This window comes from Catharus ustulatus, chromosome 28 (genome assembly GCF_009819885.2).
Source record: "Catharus ustulatus isolate bCatUst1 chromosome 28, bCatUst1.pri.v2, whole genome shotgun sequence".
Taxonomy (NCBI): Eukaryota; Metazoa; Chordata; class Aves; order Passeriformes; family Turdidae; genus Catharus; species Catharus ustulatus.
Window position 1 is genome coordinate 1,450,646 of NC_046248.1, and position 22,588 is coordinate 1,473,233.

Genomic DNA, 22,588 nt, shown 5'->3' on the forward strand with positions numbered 1-22,588 from the left:
CTGCGCGGGGCTGGACCAGGAACACGCTGAAAAGGCATAAATGCGTCCTCCCCCACCCCCCTCCCGCTCCCTCCCCCTCCCCACCTTCCCCTTCTCACAGCTTTGATTGTATCCATAAGCAATGGGTCGACAATAAAACAAATAAAAAATAATCATCGTGTTTTCCCAGCTGCCAGGTTATTCTCACGGAGAGGTTTGGAACTCGATTGGGAAAAAAAAAGAAAAAAAAGAGAGAGAGAAAAGGGAACGGAAAGGAGTAAAAGAAAAGATTAAAAAAGGGTAAAAAGTGAAAATGGAAATAATAAAAAAGCAAAATTAAAAGAAGCAAAAGAAAAAAAAGGAAAATTATAAAGACATTTTTTTAAAAACAAACAAAAAAGACAAGATAAAAAGATTTTAAAAAAAGAAGAGGAATAGAGAAAAAAAAGAGAAAAATGAGAGAAATAAGAGAAAAATAATGATAAAAAAGAGAAAAATAGGGAAAAATTAATGAGAAAAAAATAAAGAAAAAAATGAAAATACCAGGAATTATTTTAATGTTAAAAAAATAAAATAAAATAAAATAAAAGCAGATATGGCAACGCTACTAAGGATGAGGAATACGTCACAGAACCCAAAGTCTTTGCAGGCAACACTGTTTGGAGAGAGGAGAACACTCGATGGTGAAAAAAGTGAAGTTCTAAATTATATACAAGATATCTAAGGGTGGCTTTGAAAAACAGTCCCCGGGCCGGGAGTTGGGGTTTCCCTCGCCGTTATCTATTGCTTATTGAGTCAGATCCAGAATAACACTTGGAGACGGATGCATCCGAATGAGACACCGTGGAATACAGGAAAGCCCAAACCCTCAGTGTGTGTATGAAAACGCCGCGTGTACGAGCTTGTCCCATGTGGAATGTACCGACAGCCGTCTCGCGGGCCGGGCGCCGCTCCCGGCCGCGCTGCCCCGCCGGGGGAGCGGGAGCAGAGCCGGGCCCCGCCAGCCTCCGCGCACCCCAAAACGCTTCCAGGCGGAAAAGTCCTGTGTGTGCCCGGATGGGAGCGGACAGGATCCGAGTGAGATGGAAAATGGGGCGGAAAGCCCTGATCCTTATGAAGGATGAGACTCAGTTGTTAAATTTTAAGGGGTACCCGATGGCTTTTTCCAGGCACTCTACCAAAGAGCCAGCAGACAGAAAATCCCTCTCCACTTCCACAAATTTGATGTAGATGGATTTGGGTGAGACACCGGGCTCTACGACGCAGTTCTGAGATAAAAAGGCGTTGATCCCGACCCAATCTTTGCTGAAGGTTTTGGTGTTTGCCTGGAAGTGTAAGAACAGGCACTGCTGGAGAGTCCGGACCTCGGCGATGCCAAGGTAACAGTAGATAATCCGGGCGGATTCCATATCCACCCGAAGGGAGGCCTGTGGCGAGGGGACCTCGAGCTCCCCTGGAGTCTCATTGCCGGGGTCGGGGGCCTGGTGCTCGGCCAGAGGGGAGGGGAGTTTCTCGTGGCACTCCTCATATCCAATGGCGTACAGGCCAGGGCTTTTTGGGATCCCTCCTGGTAATAAATACTGCACCACGTTCCCGCCGGTGGGTTTGGAGTGAGCGATGGGAATCCAATCGATCTCCATGTGCAGCTCCAAACATCTGGCTTCGCTGATGGTGATCTCCAGGAATTTGTAATAAACATTTTTCCAGTTCATTTTCTGTACTCGGGTCATGATCACCCGACCCTCCGGTTTCTCCGAGTTGAAATATTCCCGGAGCCGCTTGCCCAGGGGCACCTGGGAGCTGATCTCTGCGTAGTGGTAACGGATATCCTCCTTCCAGCGGGTGTTGTACCCAATGCCAAAAATGGCCAGTTTGTTAGAAAGGTGGAGCCTGGAGAAGTCCGTCCAGCTCTGAAACAGCTCCCACTTCAACTGGACCGACTCCAAAATTTGCATAATGTTCTGCATGACGTCACGCTTCCTGGAAATTAAACAGGGAGAGAAAGATAAAGACATCAGAGCTGAAAAACTTTTCCAGGGAATGCACCAAACTTCAGAAAACATTCATCCCCATCATCCCCATTTTTCTTACTACTATATACATTTCTGTATATGGTGTATACAGTAACCAGTGTACGGGTTGTAACAATGCCCTGATGGGAAAATTTAAAATTGATCTTGACAAAACCAAAACAAACCCAGCCCCAACTCCTCCTGATATCAAAGCATCTCCAGGAAGCACGTATCTGGCACTGCTGACTAAATACACATTCCACTACTGGGTTATTCTTCACAATCCTGGGCTTCTGTCGGCACGTGGTCCCTGAGCTGCATCCTGAACTCACAACTACCACTCAGAATGCTTCTGCCTCATTGTTATCCCCAAATTAATGCCAGCAAATGGGACTGTAATTGTACAAACCCCAGTGAGAGCACGAAGCCACTCCCAAGGGCTCTGTCCCAGCACTGGGGTGGAAACATAGCTCAAGGGACCAACTCCCTGGAGCAGAAGATGCTCCCAGATACATCCTGGATGCTGCAAGATGGACAACAGCAAACCCTCCAGACAGCCAATGAAGAAATCCCCATGCTCCCAAAAATCCATTTTCACTCCCAGCAGCAAGGTTTCAGAGAGGGGTTTACATCAGGAGTGTCCACATGCACCTGCAGGGAGCTGGAACAGCTTCCTCCAGGATAAATGAGACCATTAGGGTGTAATTAGCTGGTGGGGAGAACTCCTAATTTGGAAAGTTATTGTCCTATAATGAAAGTCGTAGGAAGATATTGCAACTCATTTGCTAATGGAGAAATCTCTCTTGGTCCAACAAATGAGATGCAAAAGATCTTTCCATGCAACTCTCCTCCCTTTTATCCAGTGTGTCACTTCTGGAAAGCTGAACTATGGAGGTCACTGCACCCCCAGGAGGATTTTCTTCTTCCAATCCCACCAGGAGGACATACTGTAACAGGCAACACAGGTTTTCCTCTGTGGGGCAAACTTCCCTCTTGCAGGCTCCTCAAGGTCTCCCTAAAACCAGCCCTTCCCAACAGCTTCACAGCATCAGACTGCTGAGGGACATGAAGACCCCAAGAGCAGATACAACACTCCACAACCAAGGCTGACTCTGGCAGATGCATTCCTGCCCAATAAATCCCTATGGGGAGTAGTCTTTTTCCATCATAATGTTTAAAAGGGTTCAAAGAAAACTGGACTGGGAACTGCAGAGCCTCCTTGTGGTACAAGAGGCCCCACTTTAGAGGCTTTCATCCCAAAAAAACCTGCTTTTACAGGTCTAACTACAAGGCACATGATTCTGGCAAGGTTCTCCAACTGCTGGGTGTCCTGCAGGTGATGGAGGCCTCTGGAGCAGGCTGAGGGCACTCAGGACCAGAGCTCTAATTTGATGTATGATGGTTGGTACACAGCATCTGCAAACCTCACCTGTGCTGTCCAAGCCCTTCCAAGCATTTCTGAGCATCCAGGCTGGGACAGCTCCCTCCTCACAATGCACTGGCACTCCATCCATCACCACCTCATCTATCTCACCTCTCCTGTAGCACCAACCATGTCAGAAGTTCCCTGAACAGATCATCAAAGGCATTTCGGGAAATGCATTTCCACTACAACTGGAGTGTAACCGAATTTCTAGAGCACTGAGGAGGGACAGGCTGGACAAGAGAGTCCTGTCTGTGGCAGGGGTTTTTAAAAATGCTCATTCCATCAGCCCCAAAGTTCTGTTTCTTACTGCAAGTCATTCTTGAGGAGTCAGTTCCACCAATCAGCAGCAACAGAGAGAAATCCCAGACAAGAAGGTGTATTTAGCTCAAATCCATTATCATTTACTCAAACACTGTGGTAAATCTGATTTAAAGCTTCCCTGATGCTTTGCCATGCTTGGAAAATATCTTTTTGAGGCTTCTGGAAGTGCAAGTTTACCTTTTGGGCACAAGGGGGTAGGACAGCCCAGGGGACAGGGCAGTGCTGGAGCACAGCTCGTCTCAGCACTGGCACACACTTGGCTCCTGACAGCAGCTGAGCTCGTTATTCCCTTCCCAAGGCAAAGACAGGAGAGCAGGGCGTGGGCAGGTTTTCATTCAACAGCTGAGGAGCAGAGTGAGGAACTGAAAGCAAAGCCCCCACCTTTATTAAGTGCACTATAAATACTCTGCTGGGTTTAGCTTGGCACAACTCAGAGCCCGAGCTCAGCTGCGTCAGTCACTGCTGCTCCTGCAGGGAATGGGAACCATTGTGAGAGCAGAGCTGCAGCAGCAGACAGAGAAGGGCTTTCCACAGGGAACCCACTGTTTCCAACACAGAGAGAAACAGGGAAAGATGAATTTTAAGTTTTCCTTTTCAGGTTTAGCATCTTCGCGCTTTTGCTGGGACCTGACTTGGCTGAGTTTTGCATTCCCAGGCTGTATCCAGGATCTCTATGACTTAGCCAAGCAAAGGTATCATAAGCAGTAAAACTTACTATTATTTAATTATTTATTAATGTAAAATGCAATTTTCATTCAACTATTTAAAATTATTTATTAAACATGTACTTATGTATTTGCTTTATTTATATCGTTAATAGGATTCGTTTTTCAGGATGACAACGAGAGCTGAGCAGAGGGTTTAACCTGCTGTGTGTCTCAGGACAATCTCACTTTTCAGCTGCAGAAGGTGCCCTAGAGCTGGATTTTCCCTCATCATCAAACCATCGCCTCTCTGCTGGAGTCTGGGACCTGCATTTCTTCCTCCTTGGAAGCTTTTGCAATTCAAATGAGGAAAGACTTGAGACAAGAGTAGGTGCAAATTTGTTCTAAGGGCTGTTTTCAAACCAGGCAGACTTCAAAGGGCCCAGAGCAGCAGCTTTCAGTGAAGATCCATAAGCTCTCTCTAGCTCATCTCCCCAAAACCAGCACTGAATCAAACCACTTCTCTAAGCAGTATTTCACTTTTCAAAACAGTTTATTTGGAGACAACAGCAGAACCAACATGGGGAAGGAGCATCCTGATGGAGGATGGGACATGGACACAGGTTACCAATTGCCCTTTGCTTCCCACACTGCCAAAAATAAAGTGAAAGGTGGGAAGTCCCTGGGTGTCACAGACTCAGAACACTTTGGCCTGCAAGGGACCTAAAAAGCTCATCTTCTATCCCTGCCATGGACAGGGACACCTTCCTCTAGATCAGGTTGATCCAAGCTCTGTCCCACCTGACCTTGAACACTTCCAGGGATCCAGGGGCAGCCACAGCTTCTCTGGGTACCCTGTGCCAGGGCCTCCCCAACCTCACAGGGAAGAATTTATTCCAAATAGCCTATCTAACTCTGTCTTTTGTCAGTGTGAAGCCATTCCCTGTGTCCTGTCCCTCCATCACTTGTCCCCAGTCTCTCTCCAGCTCTCCTGGAGCCCCTTTAGTCCCTGGCAGGGGCTCTGAGCTCTCCCTGGAGCCTTCTCCTCTCCAGGTGAGCACCCCCAGCTCTCCCAGCCTGGCTCCAGAGCAGAGGGGCTCTGGTCCTGGCAGCACCTGTACCATGTCCCCCTAGAGGAGCCCATGGCTCTCTGTGTCACTTGGCTACACCAGCCTGGATCCCTGGAAGTGTCCAAGGCCAGGTTGGACAGGGTTTGGAGCAGCCTGGGACAGCGGAAGGTGTCCCTGCTCATGGCAGGGGGTAGAAATGAGATGAGCTTTAAGATTCCTTCCAACTCAAACCACTCTAGAATTCTGTTTCCCTATGTCCAAAAGCATAAAAGTTTCACCAGGATTTGAAGGATTTCTGGAGACATTTTCTTGACCAAGAAGGCAGATGAACTGACTTTGAACTAGGCTATCTGCATTTTAAAATGCTGTGCAAAGAGGTGAAAGAATTTGACAACTATTTATCTAGTGTGGCTTTTAGATGAAATTTTATTTTTTTAAGATAATAAATAAATAAATACCCAGCTTATCTTTGTATCAGTCATGCATCTTCTGACTGCTTTTAACCTACTGAGTCAGAGTTTACAGTTCCTTCTCCTCACAGACATGGGGAAAAGCAGTTTTCAGCAAATCTCTGTGCTGGAAAATGCTCTGTGCTTACACTCCACACGTAGGACAAGTTTACCACTGGCATGCTTCACAAAATGACCCAGAGTTCACAGACTTGATTGCATTTTAGAGGAAATTTGGGGGGAAAAAATGAACATAAAACTCTGAAAGGTCTCATTTACCAAAATCTAATTCAGCTGTTCATGTACACATTAAAATTGGAAGAGAAGATTCGTGTGGTCCAAGGCTTCACCTCAGAAAATTCAGGATTATTTGCTATGGAGCTCTTTAAAGGTAAAATTACTCCAGAACAGCACAGAGAAACTGTTCAAAGCAGCAGTAAGAAAATTTATACTGAAAAAAGCTATTTTTCTCCAGGTTGTCCCTATGCTGTTAAACTGAATTTGCTCCATGTGAAGAAAAAAGTCACCATTGGCTCTGTGAATATCCGCTTGATGTGAGGAATCTGACAAAGCTACACCACTGGCATGGAAGCTTCTCATTAATTATTTTTCTTTTGAAACAATTTTTATTTTCTCTTTTTATTTTAAATTTATTTCTCTTTTGACTTATTTATATTTATGTTACATTTTTAGAGGATTTTTTTTTTCACTGAGTTACACTACAAAGGCTCTGTTCTATATGACTCATCAGGGATGTTCTGTTGCTTTTCCCAGTGCTGGTGACCTCCTACCCTAGAACAACTCATTTTCCACCATGGAAAATCCCAGTGCCACTAAAACCCACTGGTGTGGGAGTTCCTGTGTGGAACCCTGATGGATCTGTGAGCCTGGGCTCACTCCCACTGCAGACAGACCCACAACCACCCCTCAAGTGCTGGACAGAGTAAATACAGCACAATTCCTTTCATTTTTGGGAACACTCTGTGTTATTGTTGGAGAGGCAAGGGAGAGTTGCATGCTCAAAGCATTCAAAAGGCTCCAGTGTTTGTTAGATTAAACCCAGCCAAAAGGTTACAAGTAAGGTCTGGAAAGTTATAAAAATGAAAATCAGAGACTCTCAAGCTTTGGCATGCCTCCCCACCAAGGAAAGGAGCTGTTCTTGTGGATTCTATCTGTGGTTTAAGTCCTCACATCCATGCACTAAGTCTCGTTTTGTTTGCTGAATGGCAAAGCCAAGGAGAAAGAGAGTTGTGAAGCTTTTCAGTTGCTCTGAGGTAATGGGAATAATGCATAAAGCAGATTCAACTGTATGAATAGTCTTGCACAATGTATTTATAATTATAAACAGAAGTTTCAAATATCCTCCCCTCCTGCACAACATCCCCAGGGAAATACATTCCAGGGTAAAACATTCATAAATTACTTACTGCGTGTCTTCTGAAGATTCCTGTTTTATCTTTAATGTTCTTTTCGTGGTAGGCATTTCATCTGAAAGGTAAAATTCCAACACATAATTAGATTTTAAAGAATGTTCTTAGGTTGTTTTTTTTTTAAAGACATTGAAATTAAATGAATCTGAGTTGCTTCCTAGGCCAGGCAGTCTGCTGGAGTTCTGCATGAGACAGCTCCAGCTCCTACACCCTCTGTAATTGATTGGGTTTTTCTTTTACTTGGAACAGATATGGTCAGTTAAGATCTGAATCTCTCTCTGAAACTGCAAAATCTTTCATGGACAAGGCTCCAATCCCTGCTATTAAATCAAACATTGACTGAATGGCAAACTACATTGTTTCAAGGAAAAAAGAAAAAGAAGAAAAAGCATTTCTGCTTCTAATGGCACATTTCAAGAGGAAGCAGCAGTGGAACTGCATCTGTGTTCAATTCAGACATTGTGTGCCAAGTGCTCTGCTCACAACTCCTGAGCGTGAAGGGCATCGTCAGCCCAGGCGCACGCAAATGTCCCCGAAACTGGTGACAAACCAGGAGATCCCAGCTTGACTCACCACAACAAGCCACACCAGACAGAATTAGCCATCATTTCCATACGTTTTGTAACGTTTTCTTCTCCCCACTGTTTCTCTCCCACATATTTCTGACTTTTAAATCCCCCAGGGAAGGAGTCTGAGGATCTGGAATGCGGTTAACAGCCAACTTGCAAATTTTAACATTAAACTGTGATCTGAGGCTCTTTCAAAGCATCCTGACTCACCAGTCCCCCAAACACAGAAGTGTACAGACACCTGACTGCATCTCCTCTCCTTCCTTTATCCTACAAATGGGAGAAAAAAACCTTTATATACAAGTCACCTTTTTCACCTGCATCTCCATTGGATCTGATCAATTTAAATGTTCTGCTGTGAAAAAAACCCTGCTCAGGCATGGAAGGAACATCTCTCAGCTTGAGAGAAACATGCCTCAATAAACTCACTTCTTCCCAGAACTGCTCAGATTGGAGTGTGTTTTCTACCAGGGATGTGGTACCCTGATCTGTTTAACAAACTTCAAAAAGCCATGAGCAACAATTAAACCTCCAAATTAATTAAAACAGTGACTTTTAAGTAGAGACAGCAATAATTCAGGCAAGAAAAGCATGTGGAAGTGTTTAGGTCTCAAACATCAGGTGTGAGCTTGCTTGCTATTTTTTTCATTTAAAAAAGGCCACACCTCTGGATATAAATGTATTGTCATGTTTAATATCCATAAATCAAGGTAAATAAGAAAGAGCAACATTTTTCACAGTTGTGGGTGTTGCCAGCAGCAGGCTGAAGCCCTGTTCACTATTTAAACAAATGTTTTGAATGGTAACACCCAGGTACCACTGAAAGGGAAAATATCCCCTGAATCCCTGAGGGAAAGTAAAACTGAGAGTGAAAGGACAGACAGGGAAGGTGTCACCTCCACTGTTTCTGGCCATACAGCCCTTCTTTCCTCCAGTCCTCATCCTAAAGCACTTCAAGAACCATGATTTGCTTTTGATGAACTGAGGAATTTCTGTGCCTTTTCTCCCCAAGGATGTGTTTAGCATCGTGAGCACGTTCTGTCTGAGAGGTGAAAGCTGGTACAGAGCTATGTGTGTGCCAGCCAGCTGTGAGCACAGGTAAAACCCAAGGATGGAGATGTGCCAAGCTGGGATTTCTTACCCAGCTCCTGCTCGCCGGTCTGGTAGCAGTGAAGATCCTGACTGTGGTTTCCCCAGTCCTCCTGAGAGAATTCCTCCATCGTGCTGCCATCTGACTCCAGCTCCTGGTACAAGCCACTGCTGTTGATGAGGACAGGTTGGCAAGGCTGGGAGTCCCATCCTCCCTGCCCAAACACCTGCTCCAGCTGCTCAAACGTGTAGCTGCTTTTCCTCTTGCCCACGCCGTGCTCCTTCACGCGGCTGTAGCACCTGCGCAGAGTCTGAGAGAGAGAAGCAGCTCAGTCAGGGGGTGTGGGGCTGGGTGAGCACACAGCCACTCACACACAGTCACACAGGCACAGTTTAGGGCTTTGGGGTTATTTCTGTTGGTCATATTTGCCCCACACTCAAAAGCAATGCTCCCAAATTAATCCACACCCACCAGGAAGCATCATATAAATCGGACATTCCCGCTTAGCATTAACATCTGTGACACAGGACAAGTTGTGTGGCAGTTACAGATTCCTCAGATTTAATTTGGGTGATTTATTCTCTTTCTCACTTAAAAAAAAAATTAAACAAAATAAATCCCCAGATCTCTTATGGATGCAGGGAAAAAATAAAATAAAAATACCAAGAGCCCCCCAGTCAGAGACACCAATCAGCCAGGAAAATGCACACCTACTATGAGGAGGAGAAAGCAGAGCTGGTGTTGTGCCCACAGCTTGGAGAGGGGGAAGCAGGGAGGAGAGAGAAAGGAAAACAGAAAGATTTCCCCCAAAAGCAAAGACAGTCCAACCTTCCTTACTCTGGTAAGAAGACACAAGGTACAAAATGGATAACGCCTAAGCTATTCAGCTAGGAAAATATTTATTACTTACATAGTTTTGCATTCCTTACTAACTCACTCTGTCTCTTGTGAAGCTGCTGAAATTTAAAAGAGGTCAAATCAATAATGCTCCCAGTTCCCAGACTTTGATATCAAGCATCAAGTAAGTAACAGCACTGAGGTGGCTTGGTACAGAGCTGGGGCAGAACCTCCCACACAGATACCAAAGCTTCATCCAGTTCTGGTGCTCCCTTTGACATCCCACATCAAGAGCTAAGCCACTTCACTGCTGTTGGATAAGCCTATGGTTCCATCCATGTTTTCCCCCTAATCTGGAGTAAAAGACAACTACTTGGGGGTAAAAAAACCCAAAGCTTTCTACACAACCCTCAATGTGGTTTTAATTCTACCACTGCTCTGATTTTGAAAGACAAAATGCCCCAGATTTGCTGGGTCTTGGGTATTTTTTTCAGATTGGTAAACTGTTAGAAAACATTAACTTTTTAAAAAATTAACTTTATCAGATTGCTGAGATTCTAACTTGAATGGCAAAGCTGTCTCTGGAATTCAAGAGGCACTGATTTGGGAAGGACTTGTCCTGCTCCCTTGCTTTCTGCAGCAGGACTGCAATGGACACATCATTACAAAAACTACTTGTTTTTTTTCCCCCCACAGAAAGGAACTTTTAAAACTCTAGAAAGCTGGAACCTACCTAATGCTCCTCATACACTGGTTTAACAGCATCAGCAGCAAAGGGATACATTTCTAACCAGTTTCCTCCTGAGATTCAGAGCCCTGGGGGCAGAAGCAAAACCGCTAAGCAGCAAATCAGTATTACCCTGCTGTTTTAAACAAAAACACACGAAAATAACACAAAATAAAAAATAACCCATATAAACACACAGGCAGCAACAGGCATGAGTTATTCCACGGTTTAAGGTGGAACCCTTCCCTCTTTTGCCACAACTACCTCAGGATAAACAGGCAGATCCTCTTTGGACGGACACCAGCACATTTTAACTTTCTGTCTGTGAGCAGGGTGGAAAACAACCTGCTATGGCAACCTAGACCCAAAACCCAGCCTAGAAACCTCCTGGTATTCCCTGGTGCAACAAGGGTTCCCTCAGGCTGGGGTATAGATACATTTGATTGCTAGAATTCAGATTTCTCACTCCAGTCTCTCTCTTTTCAGCTCAAATCTCACTGACCAATAAGAGCAAAGTAATTTCACTCCCAGACTCTTTCTAAAATCCACCCAAGTTAGATCTTTCAAAATATATTTTCCAAACCCCACTTCTTGTATCTGCCCCAGCTTATCCATAAGGAATTCAACATGGAATTAGAGCCTCCAGCTGAATTTGTTAGCAGCCTTCAAAAGAAACAAACAGTTTCCAAAGCATCCCTACACTTGGCCAAGCCCTCTGGGAATGCCTGACATCCTCAGCCACTCTATTTTCACACTCTATTTTCAGCATGAGCTTCAAACACCTCTCCCCACCAAAGGGGTTATGGAGGATCCCACACTAGGTTATAGCCTAGTAGTAATTAATTATTTCAGACAGGCTGCAATGTGGCTTACGTTACTTATTTTACTATCAAAATAATTTAGCAAAGTCAATGCAGACTAGTAGAAAAACTAAAGGGAGCAACAGAGGAAAGGGGATGAAAATAAATGAGCAATAATGAGTAATGACTGCTCATTACTCTTAAAGGTCAAGATACTTTTGGGGGTACTGCCCAGATCCTCACCTGGCTGTGTTACCTCTGCTTCTGCAGAGAGGTTAACCTAAAATTTGAGGGAGATAATCTCAAATATAGGGCTTTGCAAAGCACCAAAAGGCCTGTGGATAAGCAGCTGGTGGCTCCTTGGTCTTGTGTGCTGGAAAATCAAGATTCCTGCTAGCTCTTTCTTCTTGGAGTGTCTCCGACAGGAGTCCTTACAACTTCTCCTGATGTTCCCTCCAAACACCACAAGCCAGCCTTGTTTCATGTAAGCCCACAGGCTTCTCTTCTTCAGAGAGCCTGGTAAGTCCTGAACAATTGCTCAGACCTCAGGAAACCTGGACATTTTATTACCCTTAACCTTTCTCTCACCAGGTTATTCTGACCTCCAAGATCTAAGATCTGGTTTTGTTGTTTTTTTTTCTTACGCACCTCCTCTACTCCTCCCGGTGTCCAGCTCAACTCCTGCTCCGTGGTTCCTGAAGTGCACATACACAGATTGACACAGATACAGAAAGCAGGAAATTTAGGACAAGGAACTGAAAACAGACCTGATCACTGCCCAGTGACTACTCAGACTGGACAAGACCGAGGTTTTTGTTTATTGTTCTGTAACATGAACACATATTATCCCCGCTTAATTGAGAATTAGGAAAACCAAAGGAGGAGACACTCACAGAGCTCAGTGTGGATTTTCTCACCATTTCTAACTCACGAGTCCTCATCTCTACAAGTGAAGCCACCGAAGAACCTGGAGCTCTGCAGGAACTGCAGGGTGAGGATGAGAAAAACCTTTAGGAATGCTGCAGACATGGTTCTCCTTCCAGCAAAAAAATACCATGAGGGAGAACCAGACCACAGCAAGCTTTTTATGTATAACCTGAGGTCATCCAACACGCAGATCCCTGATCTGAGCCATGCTCTTACTCAGGGAGAAGCTATGGGCTCTGCAGAGCAGTTTGGTGGCCTGTGGCTGTGCCCACATTGATCTGTTTAAGTTGATTCATTGATAGCAGCCTAAAGGGGTCCTGATGTCCCAGAGCACCACTTAGCACAACACTCAGCTTCAAAGATGCTCTTTTACTTAATGGAAAGGAGCTCTCAGCTTTATATCCTGAATTAAGAACAGCAGTGCCCAACAACTCCCTCCCTCATCATGTCAGGATATTCACAGGAAACACAAGATGAAACTACACTGGTACAAAAGAAACAGCTTTTGAAGTCTGGAGTGGTTGTAGGGGACAGTGAAAGGTCTTGAAGTCTCCATTTTTGAGTTCCTGGGAGCAGAAGTAACAAATCTGTGCAATAGCTTCAGCTCATGAACTTTTAGCTGAAAAGCCATGTGCAAGGCAGGAGAACACAAGACTTACATGGGGTATAGCCTCAACAAGCCCCATTTATGTGGTTTATCAAAAAGAAAATGAGAAGAGCAGCACCTCAAACTCTTGAAAGAGCCACACACCACTGCAGGAAGGCAGCTGATGACATCAATGCATCTCCAGCATGAGGATCCAAACAGGAATACCCCTCTGCAGAAGGTGAGAGCCCAGCACTCAAACAGGCCCCCAAGAGCTCAGGGTCAGTTCCAGGAACTGTCATAGCTCCAGCCCCACAAAGGCTCCAGCCCCACATCTGTGTGAGCACAGCAAGGGGACACAGCACTGGGGACATGCTGGATGCCACGGTGAATGACTCTCCACATCAAAGAACAAGGCCTTGGCTCTATCCTGATTTACCCAAACACACAAGGACTTCCTGAAAGATTTGGCTCTGGTACAGAAGAGAAGTGATGGGAATGCCCTGAGGGGAGAAGGGTTTGGGGGGTTAATATAGACAAGTTGATTGTGTTGACTGAGGTAATAACAGAGATCTCTTTGGACAACAAACAGAGTCACCCTGGCACACACATGTAGAGGGATAATCAGTCGAGGAATTTCTAAATCACAGTTTAATATAATACAAAAAAAAAAAAAAAAAGCTCTTGCCTGGACAGGAATTATTTACAGAAGCTCCACAGCCAGTTGCAGAGGTCAGCCCCCATGAGACAGGACTCTGCCAGTAGCCAAGAGTGAACAAAGCTGGGGTTTAGCAGGCTGTGCCCTGTCAGGGTGAGGAAACCAGTGACGTGTGGTGCTGTGACAACAGACCCCACAGTGCTGCAGGCTCAAATTCACAACATGGAAAAATGCTCCACTGGTTGCTGCTATCAGAGTGCTGAGGATACTCAGACTCTTCTCAGGGATTTGTTGCTAATTGAGCCAGAGCCTGAGGAGGAGAACTAGAACCTAGACTGGAGACTCCAGCACAGCCTGCAGAAAGGCTGGCAGCTGGTCACCTCTCTCTCAATGCTCTGAGCTCCTGATTTTCTTAAACCAGCACTGGATGAAAAGAATAGGAACAAACTTGTTAGCACTTGAGAAGGCAGAGAAGTACAATCCTCCTCCAGACCTACCAAGCCAATGACTTTGTAAAGAGTTTATATGTAGTGCATGGTCCTCCAGACAGAGCTCAGCTTGCAGAGATCACTGAGTCACAGAATGTGCTGAGCTGGAAGGGACCCACAGGGATCACCCAGCCCAGCTCCTGCCCTGCCAGACACCCCAGCAATCCCACCATGTGTCTGAGGGTGTTGCCCAAACGCTCCTGGAGCTCTTGCAGGGTCAGGGACATGACCATTCCCTGGGAAGCCTGTGTAGGTACCCAACCATCCTCTGGGGAAAGAACCTTTTCCTGATATCCAGCCTAAATGGATGAGATGCCTGAGTAAAGTTCAACCTGCTCCTAGCACAACCCATTCAAACATTACTTACTCTGAAAGCCACACCTCAGCAGTTACCTTGCCTTCAGAAACAAGCTCATTCCAAAAATCAAACTTGAAGTTGCATGCATCTACTGTGATCAGGTCAAACATCATTACACCACTCACAAAACAAGACTTTAAGGAAAACTCAAACTGCAGCAGCCTGGATGAAAACAGGTCTGAGATGTACTCAAGAAATCACATCTATGCAAGCCCTGAGAGACCACAGACTCAAATCCCTGCTGGTCCTCACTCTCAAGTGAATGGAGTGGGACCACAAGCAAATCCAGCAGAGGAAGAGCAGCACAAATCATTCCACAGGTGGGAAGGAAAACATTCCTCTCCAAAATGAGCTTCACTGAAAGCATCAACATGGGCAGCATCACAAGGGAAATGGTTTGTGTAGTTCAGAACCCTAAAACAGCTGACGTCCAACAGTGTCCCAGCCATGTGTGACCTGCAGTCTCTAGAGGAAGGTCCACGCTACTTCAACTGTGCTGCAAAAATGTTACCAGGGAGACCAAGCTCCAAATCCATAGGAAAAGCTGGAATTGAAATACCAAAAGTGGTTTGAACCCAGATTTTCACCACTAGTGGTGAAAGGTTTGGTAACAGGTGAGACCACAGCAGTCCAGAAAGCATTGTCTGCTTGGTCCCCAAATTTACACACTCAGCAAGAGGGAGATGAGCTTGAATCTGCCTCTGTGGCAGTGCTTGATGCACAGTGTGAGAATCAGAAGGATTTTTAACATCTTCACAAGTCCTCCATAATCAGAGAGCACTACAGAAAAAAACTGTGTGTGCCCAACTTAGGATTCAATGGTCACAAATCTCCCTAAATGAGATTTAGTGCTCAAGTTTTGCAAATCTGTTCTCCTGCAATGAGCTCCTGACCATCAGCTGTTTCTGTCTCAACAAGATAACCTCCCAGCTCCCTCTGGGAATCATTCTGCACCCATGGAACGAGGAGTAAACCAGAACAATTGGACCAGAATAGACACAGAACACAGCTGCAGAAGTCACTGGATCATAAGCACACTCGTCCTGCATGTGCAGTTCAAGTCAGATTCTTACCAGCACAGCAGCACTCTGCAAATACCCTGGCTGAGAGCAAATCCAAGAGAGTTTGCTCCACATGACACTCATATCCCAGAAATGCTCCTCTGCCACAGCCCCACAAAGGATTGAAACAATTAAATCTGCTCTTTGTCACTAAAGGGTTTATCTTTTCCAGCTACAAATGTCAACAAAAAGTTGCTCCAACCTACTGGAGCACATGAGATCCTCCAGTGAGAAGCTGGGCTGCTGGGAAGGACTCAGGGAATGGCAAGAAACAGCCCAGCCTGGAAAACCCAGCACACCAGAATCTATTCAAGCCAAGGGAAGAATGGGAGGTAACTTGAACACCTACACACATCACAGACCAGGGAGTTAATGGGATGGGGAGCTGGGACTGAGATAAACACAAGATAAAAGTAAACCACATTCAAAGGAAATAGAAACCCAGATTCATGGAATTGGATTGGAAGTGACCTTAAGGCTCATCTTGTTCCAACCCTGCTGCCATGGGCAGGGACACCTTCCACTATTCCAGTTTGCTCCAAGCCCTGCCCAGCCTGACCTTGGACACTTCCAGGGATGGGTCAGCCACAGCTTCTCTGGGCAACCCATGCCAGGGCCTCACCACCCTCACAGGGAAGAATTTTTTCCTAATATCCAATCTAGCCCTGCCCTGTCACTGGGAAGACATTCCCACTTGCTCTGCCACTCCAGGCCCTCTAGAATGTCCCTCTCCATCATTCCTTTCAGCTCAAACCAAAGGCAAAGTTGCTTTGAAGATGGATGGTTGGCTGGTTGCTGTGAAATGCACCAATGCTCCATCATTTGACATCCTGGAAACACAAAGACAGCCACTCCACTCACTGGACCCGAGGATGGAATTTTGGCTGAAATCCTCTAATGTCCAGCAGCTCACACTAGATCACAGCAAGCATTGCTTCCGAGACAGCTTTGCTGGAGTAGCTTTTCCTGCCTTAAAAAACAACTCCATGCAAGATTTACAAAAATATTGTACATCACAGAGCAGCTAAAACCACAGCTCCCTTACAAACAAGCCCTGCCATCATCACCTTAGTGTTGCCTAAAGCAAGAAAAACCAACAGCTGATAGTCAGGTGAGATTTTCCATCCCTTCCCATTTCATGTGGGTTTGTGGCACTCCCATCTATGCTTTGTTCTTTCTGAGCACTGAACCAGCATCTTCAAGGTATTTATCTTCCTTTTGAAAAACAAATTACTTTTGTGGATAACCACAACCCAGCCAAAACCTCCAGTCACCCATCTAGGGGGAGGAGGAGGTTGCTACACACAGAAAAACTAACAACAGCAGAGCTGGATTGGCAGTAACATTTGGGAATTCCTGCAACCAGGAGCTAAGATGTTGGAACTGCTTCTCTTTGAATCAATGGGTTGGCATCAACGCTGGGAAAGGCAAAATAAAAGCAGAAGTCACATTTCTGCAGTAGCTGAAGAAATGACATTTTTTAAATGCCCCCAAATTAGTTTTAACAGCAACTTGTAAGAAGGGATTTGTCTCTGCTGGGGAAAGGCTCTCCAGCTGCACCTGCAGCCAGAGGATTTCGAGCCCTGAAATGCTCTCTCAGCCCAACTGAGCAATGTGCCATCAGGAGGATAAACCTTTGATTCTACCTTCCACAAAGATGCAAGCAAGAGAAGCAGAAAATCTCCCATATCTTTACAGAAAGGCCTAAAATCAGGTATTGAAGAAACAACTGGAGCCCATTATTCCAAGAACATTTCTGTAAAACAAAACATGCCTTCACTGCCTGAAAATGCCCCTTGATTTGTATGGCTCCAGCTGCAGCACCTGAGCTCTCCCAGAGCATCCTGTCACTGCAGCCACCTGGGGTGTCTGGAAAAGGATGAAACGATGGAGTTCCAGCACACCTATGGAACATGTTCCATGCACCCCATGGACTGCCATCTCCAAGCTGTCAGCCCTTCACATAACAGTTTCACAGCACAAGGCAAGGGCTCATTTTCCCATGTTTAAATTCCCAGCAAACCTCCTGCTGCCTGGTTGGAATTGCATCACTCAGTGCAGGGCACAGGATCCAGCAAGGCTGGAAAGGGTTTAGCCAAATACTCCATCACCTGCCTTAAAATCCCAGCTTTCAGGCCAAGCCAGAAAGCAAAAAGCTTTCCATGTGCTGCTGTGGGAAGGTGATGAGTTTCAGGATAGAAAACCAGGCTAAAACCTTGCTCAGGAACATAGGGAATAGGAAAGTGCTGGATGAAAAGAACAGAGAATGAGCAAGGATTAAGGATAGAACATGACTTGTTGGGATGAGGATGCTGTGGGACACAAGACAGCTTTTCCGGGAATGCAACAAGCAGAAATCAAGATGTTCCAGCTATGGAGGTCCCCAAGCCACCAAGTTGGACCCAAGGTCTCTTTCCAAAAGAAAAGCCGCTGGAATGGTTACATGTGAATCCCTAAATTTGAAACATACCCTTTCAGAGTGGTTCCAACCTGACAGCAGCTGCTGATGTACAGAAAAGCACATGCAGATGGTGAGAGACAGGCAAAAATCTGCATCAGGACCTTTCTGCACACCCTGTTTGAATTAAGAGAGAATGCATCCATGCCATACAACTGGAATACCCTCTGCCTACAAGCTGACTTGTTCCTTTCCAGCTCATCTGGCTGCTGAGACTCAAGATTTGGCTGTGTCCAGGGAATGCAGTACAGCATCCTTATCTAAAATTCATTTAAAAACCAGCTGAACCCGGAATGTTTGAAGCACCATTTATTATCCAGCAGCTTCTGTCTCCTGATGGGCATTGAGTATCCTACAAAATCATGGAAACACAGAACATTTGGGGTAATAAATGGAACAATGCAGCCATGTGCTCCTTTATCACCATCTCCCCAGTCTTGTTTGCAGTGTGGAGGATTCCAAAGTGCCTGTGCCCTCCTCTTGTTCCTGCAGCACATGCCAGTCCTCCTGCTCTAAGAGAAGAATCCATGCATGACCTCTCCTCATCCAGAAGTAACTTTTGTTTGTGGTGGACCATGGAACTGAAGAGCAGCCAATCCTGCCTGGAATCTTACAAAAACAGCTACCACAAGCATCTTGATAACCCCTGTAACAAGGTAAATTCTTGACACCCAGGAGAGCTCACAGGTTCCAACATGCACTCATTTCCCAGCAATTCCAGGCCAAAACCCACTGACAGCCCAAAGGCTTTGGAAAAGCCACATTTTTGCTGCTCCAGATGACTGTGCTGAGGAAGGCCCTCATTGTGGGGATCCAGGGTATGCAAAGTTCAGGTGTATGATGCCAGAGACAGCAGCATTCAACCAGCTGCTCCTCTCCTGCACATGGCCTGATGAGAGACCAAGCTGTGCACAGCAACACTCAGGGATGGAGCACAGATAACTCCCTCCCAGCTGGGCACTGCAGTGTTGAAGGAGAGCCCACCCTGATGTTCAGCAACCTAGAAACATCTAACAGGTTTGTCAGCAGCTGCTCTTGGTGATAAATATCAGCCTTGAGCTCTTTTACTGCTGTTTGATGGGTGGTTTCTTCCAAGCTTGAACATTTCAGGGGCAAAGATGTGTTCAAGCCTCGCTTCTGAAGGGAAACTGGGAGAATCCTCAGCTGCAAGGAGCTCAAACTGCTGAGAGTCACCAAAATGCTCCTGCAATCAGCTCCATCCAACAGCACTGTCCAAACCCAAACAGCCAGTTCTGGGCTGTTCTAACAACAAGATGACACCTCACAACCTGCCAGCATGCCCCAAAACTGGGGCCTCAACTGTCACTGCATTGACTCATCACAACCCAAAACCACTTTTCCATCATGCATCCACCTCTGGCAAAGCTCACAGGTTCACAAGAGCTGATTCAAGCAACAAGCACCTTGAAAGCCACCAGGAAAATTAGGGACTCCAAGAGGGTTCTCAGTGCACCAACATTCCTCTCCAAAAATATTTGGGTGTGCTCAAGGGAAAAAGATCCCTGAGCAGTAAATACACAGACATGAGAAAAACACACTGAGAAACCAAAACTTCTATAGAAAGTGGGTTTGTTTTGAATATCTATTTCCAGGACAGGCTGTTCTAATCAACAGGGATCAAAGTGGAAATCTCTCACTCTCAGGCATTCCTGATGCTGCAGCATCCCTTATTCCATGTATTTTGCAAATTAAAGGCAACCCAGGTGTACAGATCTGGACAGCCCCAGCCCAGTTTGGCTAGCAGGCATTTTTAAGGAATGGGAGAGGAAAGGAGAAACCTGCCCACTGAGCCCCAGCAATAACAACACGTCCATTTTTCACTCCATCAGCATTTGAAGTGGCTGCAGGAGCCTAATTGGTCAGGAAAGAAGAAATCAGAGCCAGAGGGAGATCAGAGCATGTAATTCACCCTTCCAAACATCATCCACATTTTCAAACTCAAACCCCACAGCAATATCCACATCATCCAAATATCTCCTCTCTGTAAAAGCAGGATGCACAAAGCGACTGCTCCCAATCCAGGAACCAAACCCAGCCCTTTTTTCCCAGGGAATGATGGAACTGAAAGACTCCTCTGGAAAATACAGCCCATCACACTGCTTACTCAATAGGTCTGTGAAGCCACAGCACGTTCCTGTTGAGCCAGGGAAGCCATCAAACTCTACAAAACAACTCCAGAGCAATGCACAGAGCCAGGAGTGCAAGAGCAACCAGAGCCACCTCTTGTTACTGGGGGAACTGGGAGCACTGGTTTCCCAAGGGGCCTACAGGGAGCAGCCAGTACCAGCCCCTCACAGAGGATGCTGGAGGACACAGGAGGGGAGAGAGTCAACCACAGCACCCACAACACTCGGGGCCAAAGGAGGAAACCCAGGGGATGTGGTGATCCAAAAACCCAGGGGAAAAATCCTGCTGGGGCTGTCCCCATGAAGGGACATGAACAACTGGGATGTTGTGTCCCTCTCCACTGAGGACCATGGGATGCTGCCACAGCCTGCCCACACGAGAGGAACAGAACCCACGGGATGCAGTGCCCGTGTCCCAAAGGTGCTGCTGGAGGCCACAGGAGCAAGGGAGGAACCCAGAGGACACCAATGGAACCGCGGAGAGCCAGGCAGCTGAGCCAAGGAATGGGATACCCGGCAACCAGGGCAAGGGCTGGGCTCAGTCCTGGGGACAACCATGCCAGAAAACTGCAGCATGGAGACGCCGAAAGGCCAAACCCTGGGGACACGGTGTCCCTAAACCCAAAGCCTAGGAACAGGCTGAGCCAGGAGGATGCCCACAGCCAAAGGACGCTCAGGACACATCCTTAAGGGACTGAACTCGCGCGACACGGTGCCCCAGACCCAGGAGCGCAAAATGCTCAGGAGAACACCTCTCCGGGGACGTGACCCCAGAGCGTCCCGGGAGCTCACCCACCGGCGGGCGGGCGGCCGAGCACGGGGACCCCCGGCCCACCCTCCCGTTCCGGGCCGCGCCGCCGCCTCCCAGGGTACCTTGATGCGCTCCCGGCACTGGGACGGGGTGCGCTCGTAGCCCAGCTCGGCCAGGGCGCGGGAGACGCGCTCGTACATGGCGGGCCCGGGCGCTTTGCTGCCGAACACGGTGCCCGCACCCTCCAGCTGCTGGTACCGCGCCTCCACCAGCCGCTCATTGCCCCACACGGCGATCAGTGCGTTCGTCTCCGCCGGCGTCCAGGACATCCCGCGGCAGGCGGCGGCAGCGGCGGCGGCAGCGGCGCCGCCAGGCGAGAAGGAGACGGAGGGCGAGGCCCCGCCGCGGGCACCCAGCGCGGCCCCGCCGGCCGCCGGCCCCGCACCCAGCGGGGAGGCGCCGCTGGGCGTGGAGGGATCGGACAGGCTGGGGTTGCCGTCGCTGAGCGCGCCCGGTGAGCCCGGCGACAGCACCTCCATCTTGGGGACGCGAAGCGGAGGCTCGGCCGGCGGGAGCTGCGAGGAGCCGCAGGGCGCCGCCATGATGGGGGTGCGCACCGAGCGGGCGGAAGTGACGCGGCGGCCAGGGGGAGGAACTTCCGGCAGTGCTGGGGCGGGGCGGTGCCAGAGGGGGCGGGACAGTGACAGGCGGAGGGGGCGTGACCATGGCGGGAGGGGGTGTGGCTGGCGGAGTGGGGGCGTGGTTCTGTGGTAGGGGCGTGGTCAGGGTGGGGCACAGTGGGCGCGGTTATTAAATGGGCGGGGACACTGTGGGCGTGGCGAGTGGGCGTGGCTCGCACACTCAGCACCACCCGATGTGGGCGTGGCCATCTGGTGGGCGGGGCCCCACCGGGCAGGGTCCCGTCAGACCTCTCGGGGCAGGGACCCTTCAACCCCTCCCTCCCAGCTCCCCGGGTTTGTCTCGGCCCGAGGACCCCAAATGCGCGGCACAACATCCCAAACGTGACGTTTAGCGCTCCCAACCTTGGGGCAGAGCATTCCCATCGTACTGGAGCTGAGCTCGCCCCTCCCGGCTGGGCACCCCCTGTCCCTGGTGTGGAGCACCCCTGAAGTCTGGGCTTCCAGGACTCCCAAACGTGGTTATTGAGCATCCCCCAAGGACTGAGTCTGAGTCCGGGGGGAGCAGGGACCTCTCTTTTCCCACCGCTTGCTGCCCCCCAGCCCTGGTGGCTCTGAAGCACCGGGACCCCAATTAAGGGTGACCGTGATTGATGAGCCAGGGCGCAGCTCGCGGGGGTGGGGGGGACACCCCAGCTGCGCCCCAACTCTTCGTTAAGCCAAGACTAACGAGCATCGGGGAGATTCCACCTCTCCAGACCACCTCAACCCCTCCCCCCATTCAAGGGGGGTGGTTAGAGAGGTCCTATGGGACCCCCGCCCGGGTTGGTTAATTAAACGCTTTAATTAGGGCCGTGTTGGTTAAACAAATGGAGGGGGGGAGGGGGAAGGATGGAAGGGGACATCCCCCCTGCCTGTCCCTGTCGTCCCTGCCCGCAGCACGGCGCGAAGCGATCAGGAGCGTAATTATACCCCTCTAATTAGCGGGATTAGGGGCTAGCGGCGGCTCGAGGCTGCGGATGTGCGGGGGGAGCGTTAACCCCACACTGCATCACCCACCCCAACCGGGCCCTTTGTCACCAGCTGCTGTCCCCAGGGAGTGTCCCCAATGTCCTCTAAGGGATGTCACCACCCCTAGTGTGTCCCCAAAGGGGTGTCCCTG

The 22,588-nt window shown here is 48.0% G+C and overlaps 1 protein-coding gene across 5 annotated transcripts; it reads right to left on the minus strand.

Moving 5' to 3' along the window:
* Positions 1 to 504: 504 nt before the first annotated feature.
* On the minus strand, positions 505 to 21,400 carry MSANTD2 (Myb/SANT DNA binding domain containing 2). Of its 5 annotated transcripts, XM_033081875.2 has the most exons (6): positions 12,003 to 12,281; positions 10,561 to 10,643; positions 9,901 to 9,946; positions 9,042 to 9,300; positions 7,329 to 7,389; positions 505 to 1,959 (listed from the first exon to the last, which is right to left on the minus strand). In XM_033081875.2, exons 3-6 carry the CDS (start codon positions 9,910 to 9,912, stop codon positions 1,107 to 1,109), a joined length of 1,185 nt encoding a protein of 394 aa, XP_032937766.1. In that variant the 5' UTR covers positions 9,913 to 9,946; positions 10,561 to 10,643; positions 12,003 to 12,281; the 3' UTR covers positions 505 to 1,106. The 5 variants fall into 5 exon arrangements, 4 of the variants coding, with proteins under 4 accessions (XP_032937766.1, XP_032937767.1, XP_032937765.1 ...); XM_033081876.2 differs by lacking the exon at positions 12,003 to 12,281 and having other exon boundaries at positions 10,561 to 11,311; XR_004420288.1 differs by lacking the exons at positions 505 to 1,959; positions 7,329 to 7,389; positions 9,042 to 9,300 and adding an exon at positions 20,911 to 21,400 and having other exon boundaries at positions 9,913 to 9,946; positions 12,003 to 12,049; positions 12,248 to 12,338.
* Between the last annotated feature and the right edge of the window lie 1,188 nt (positions 21,401 to 22,588).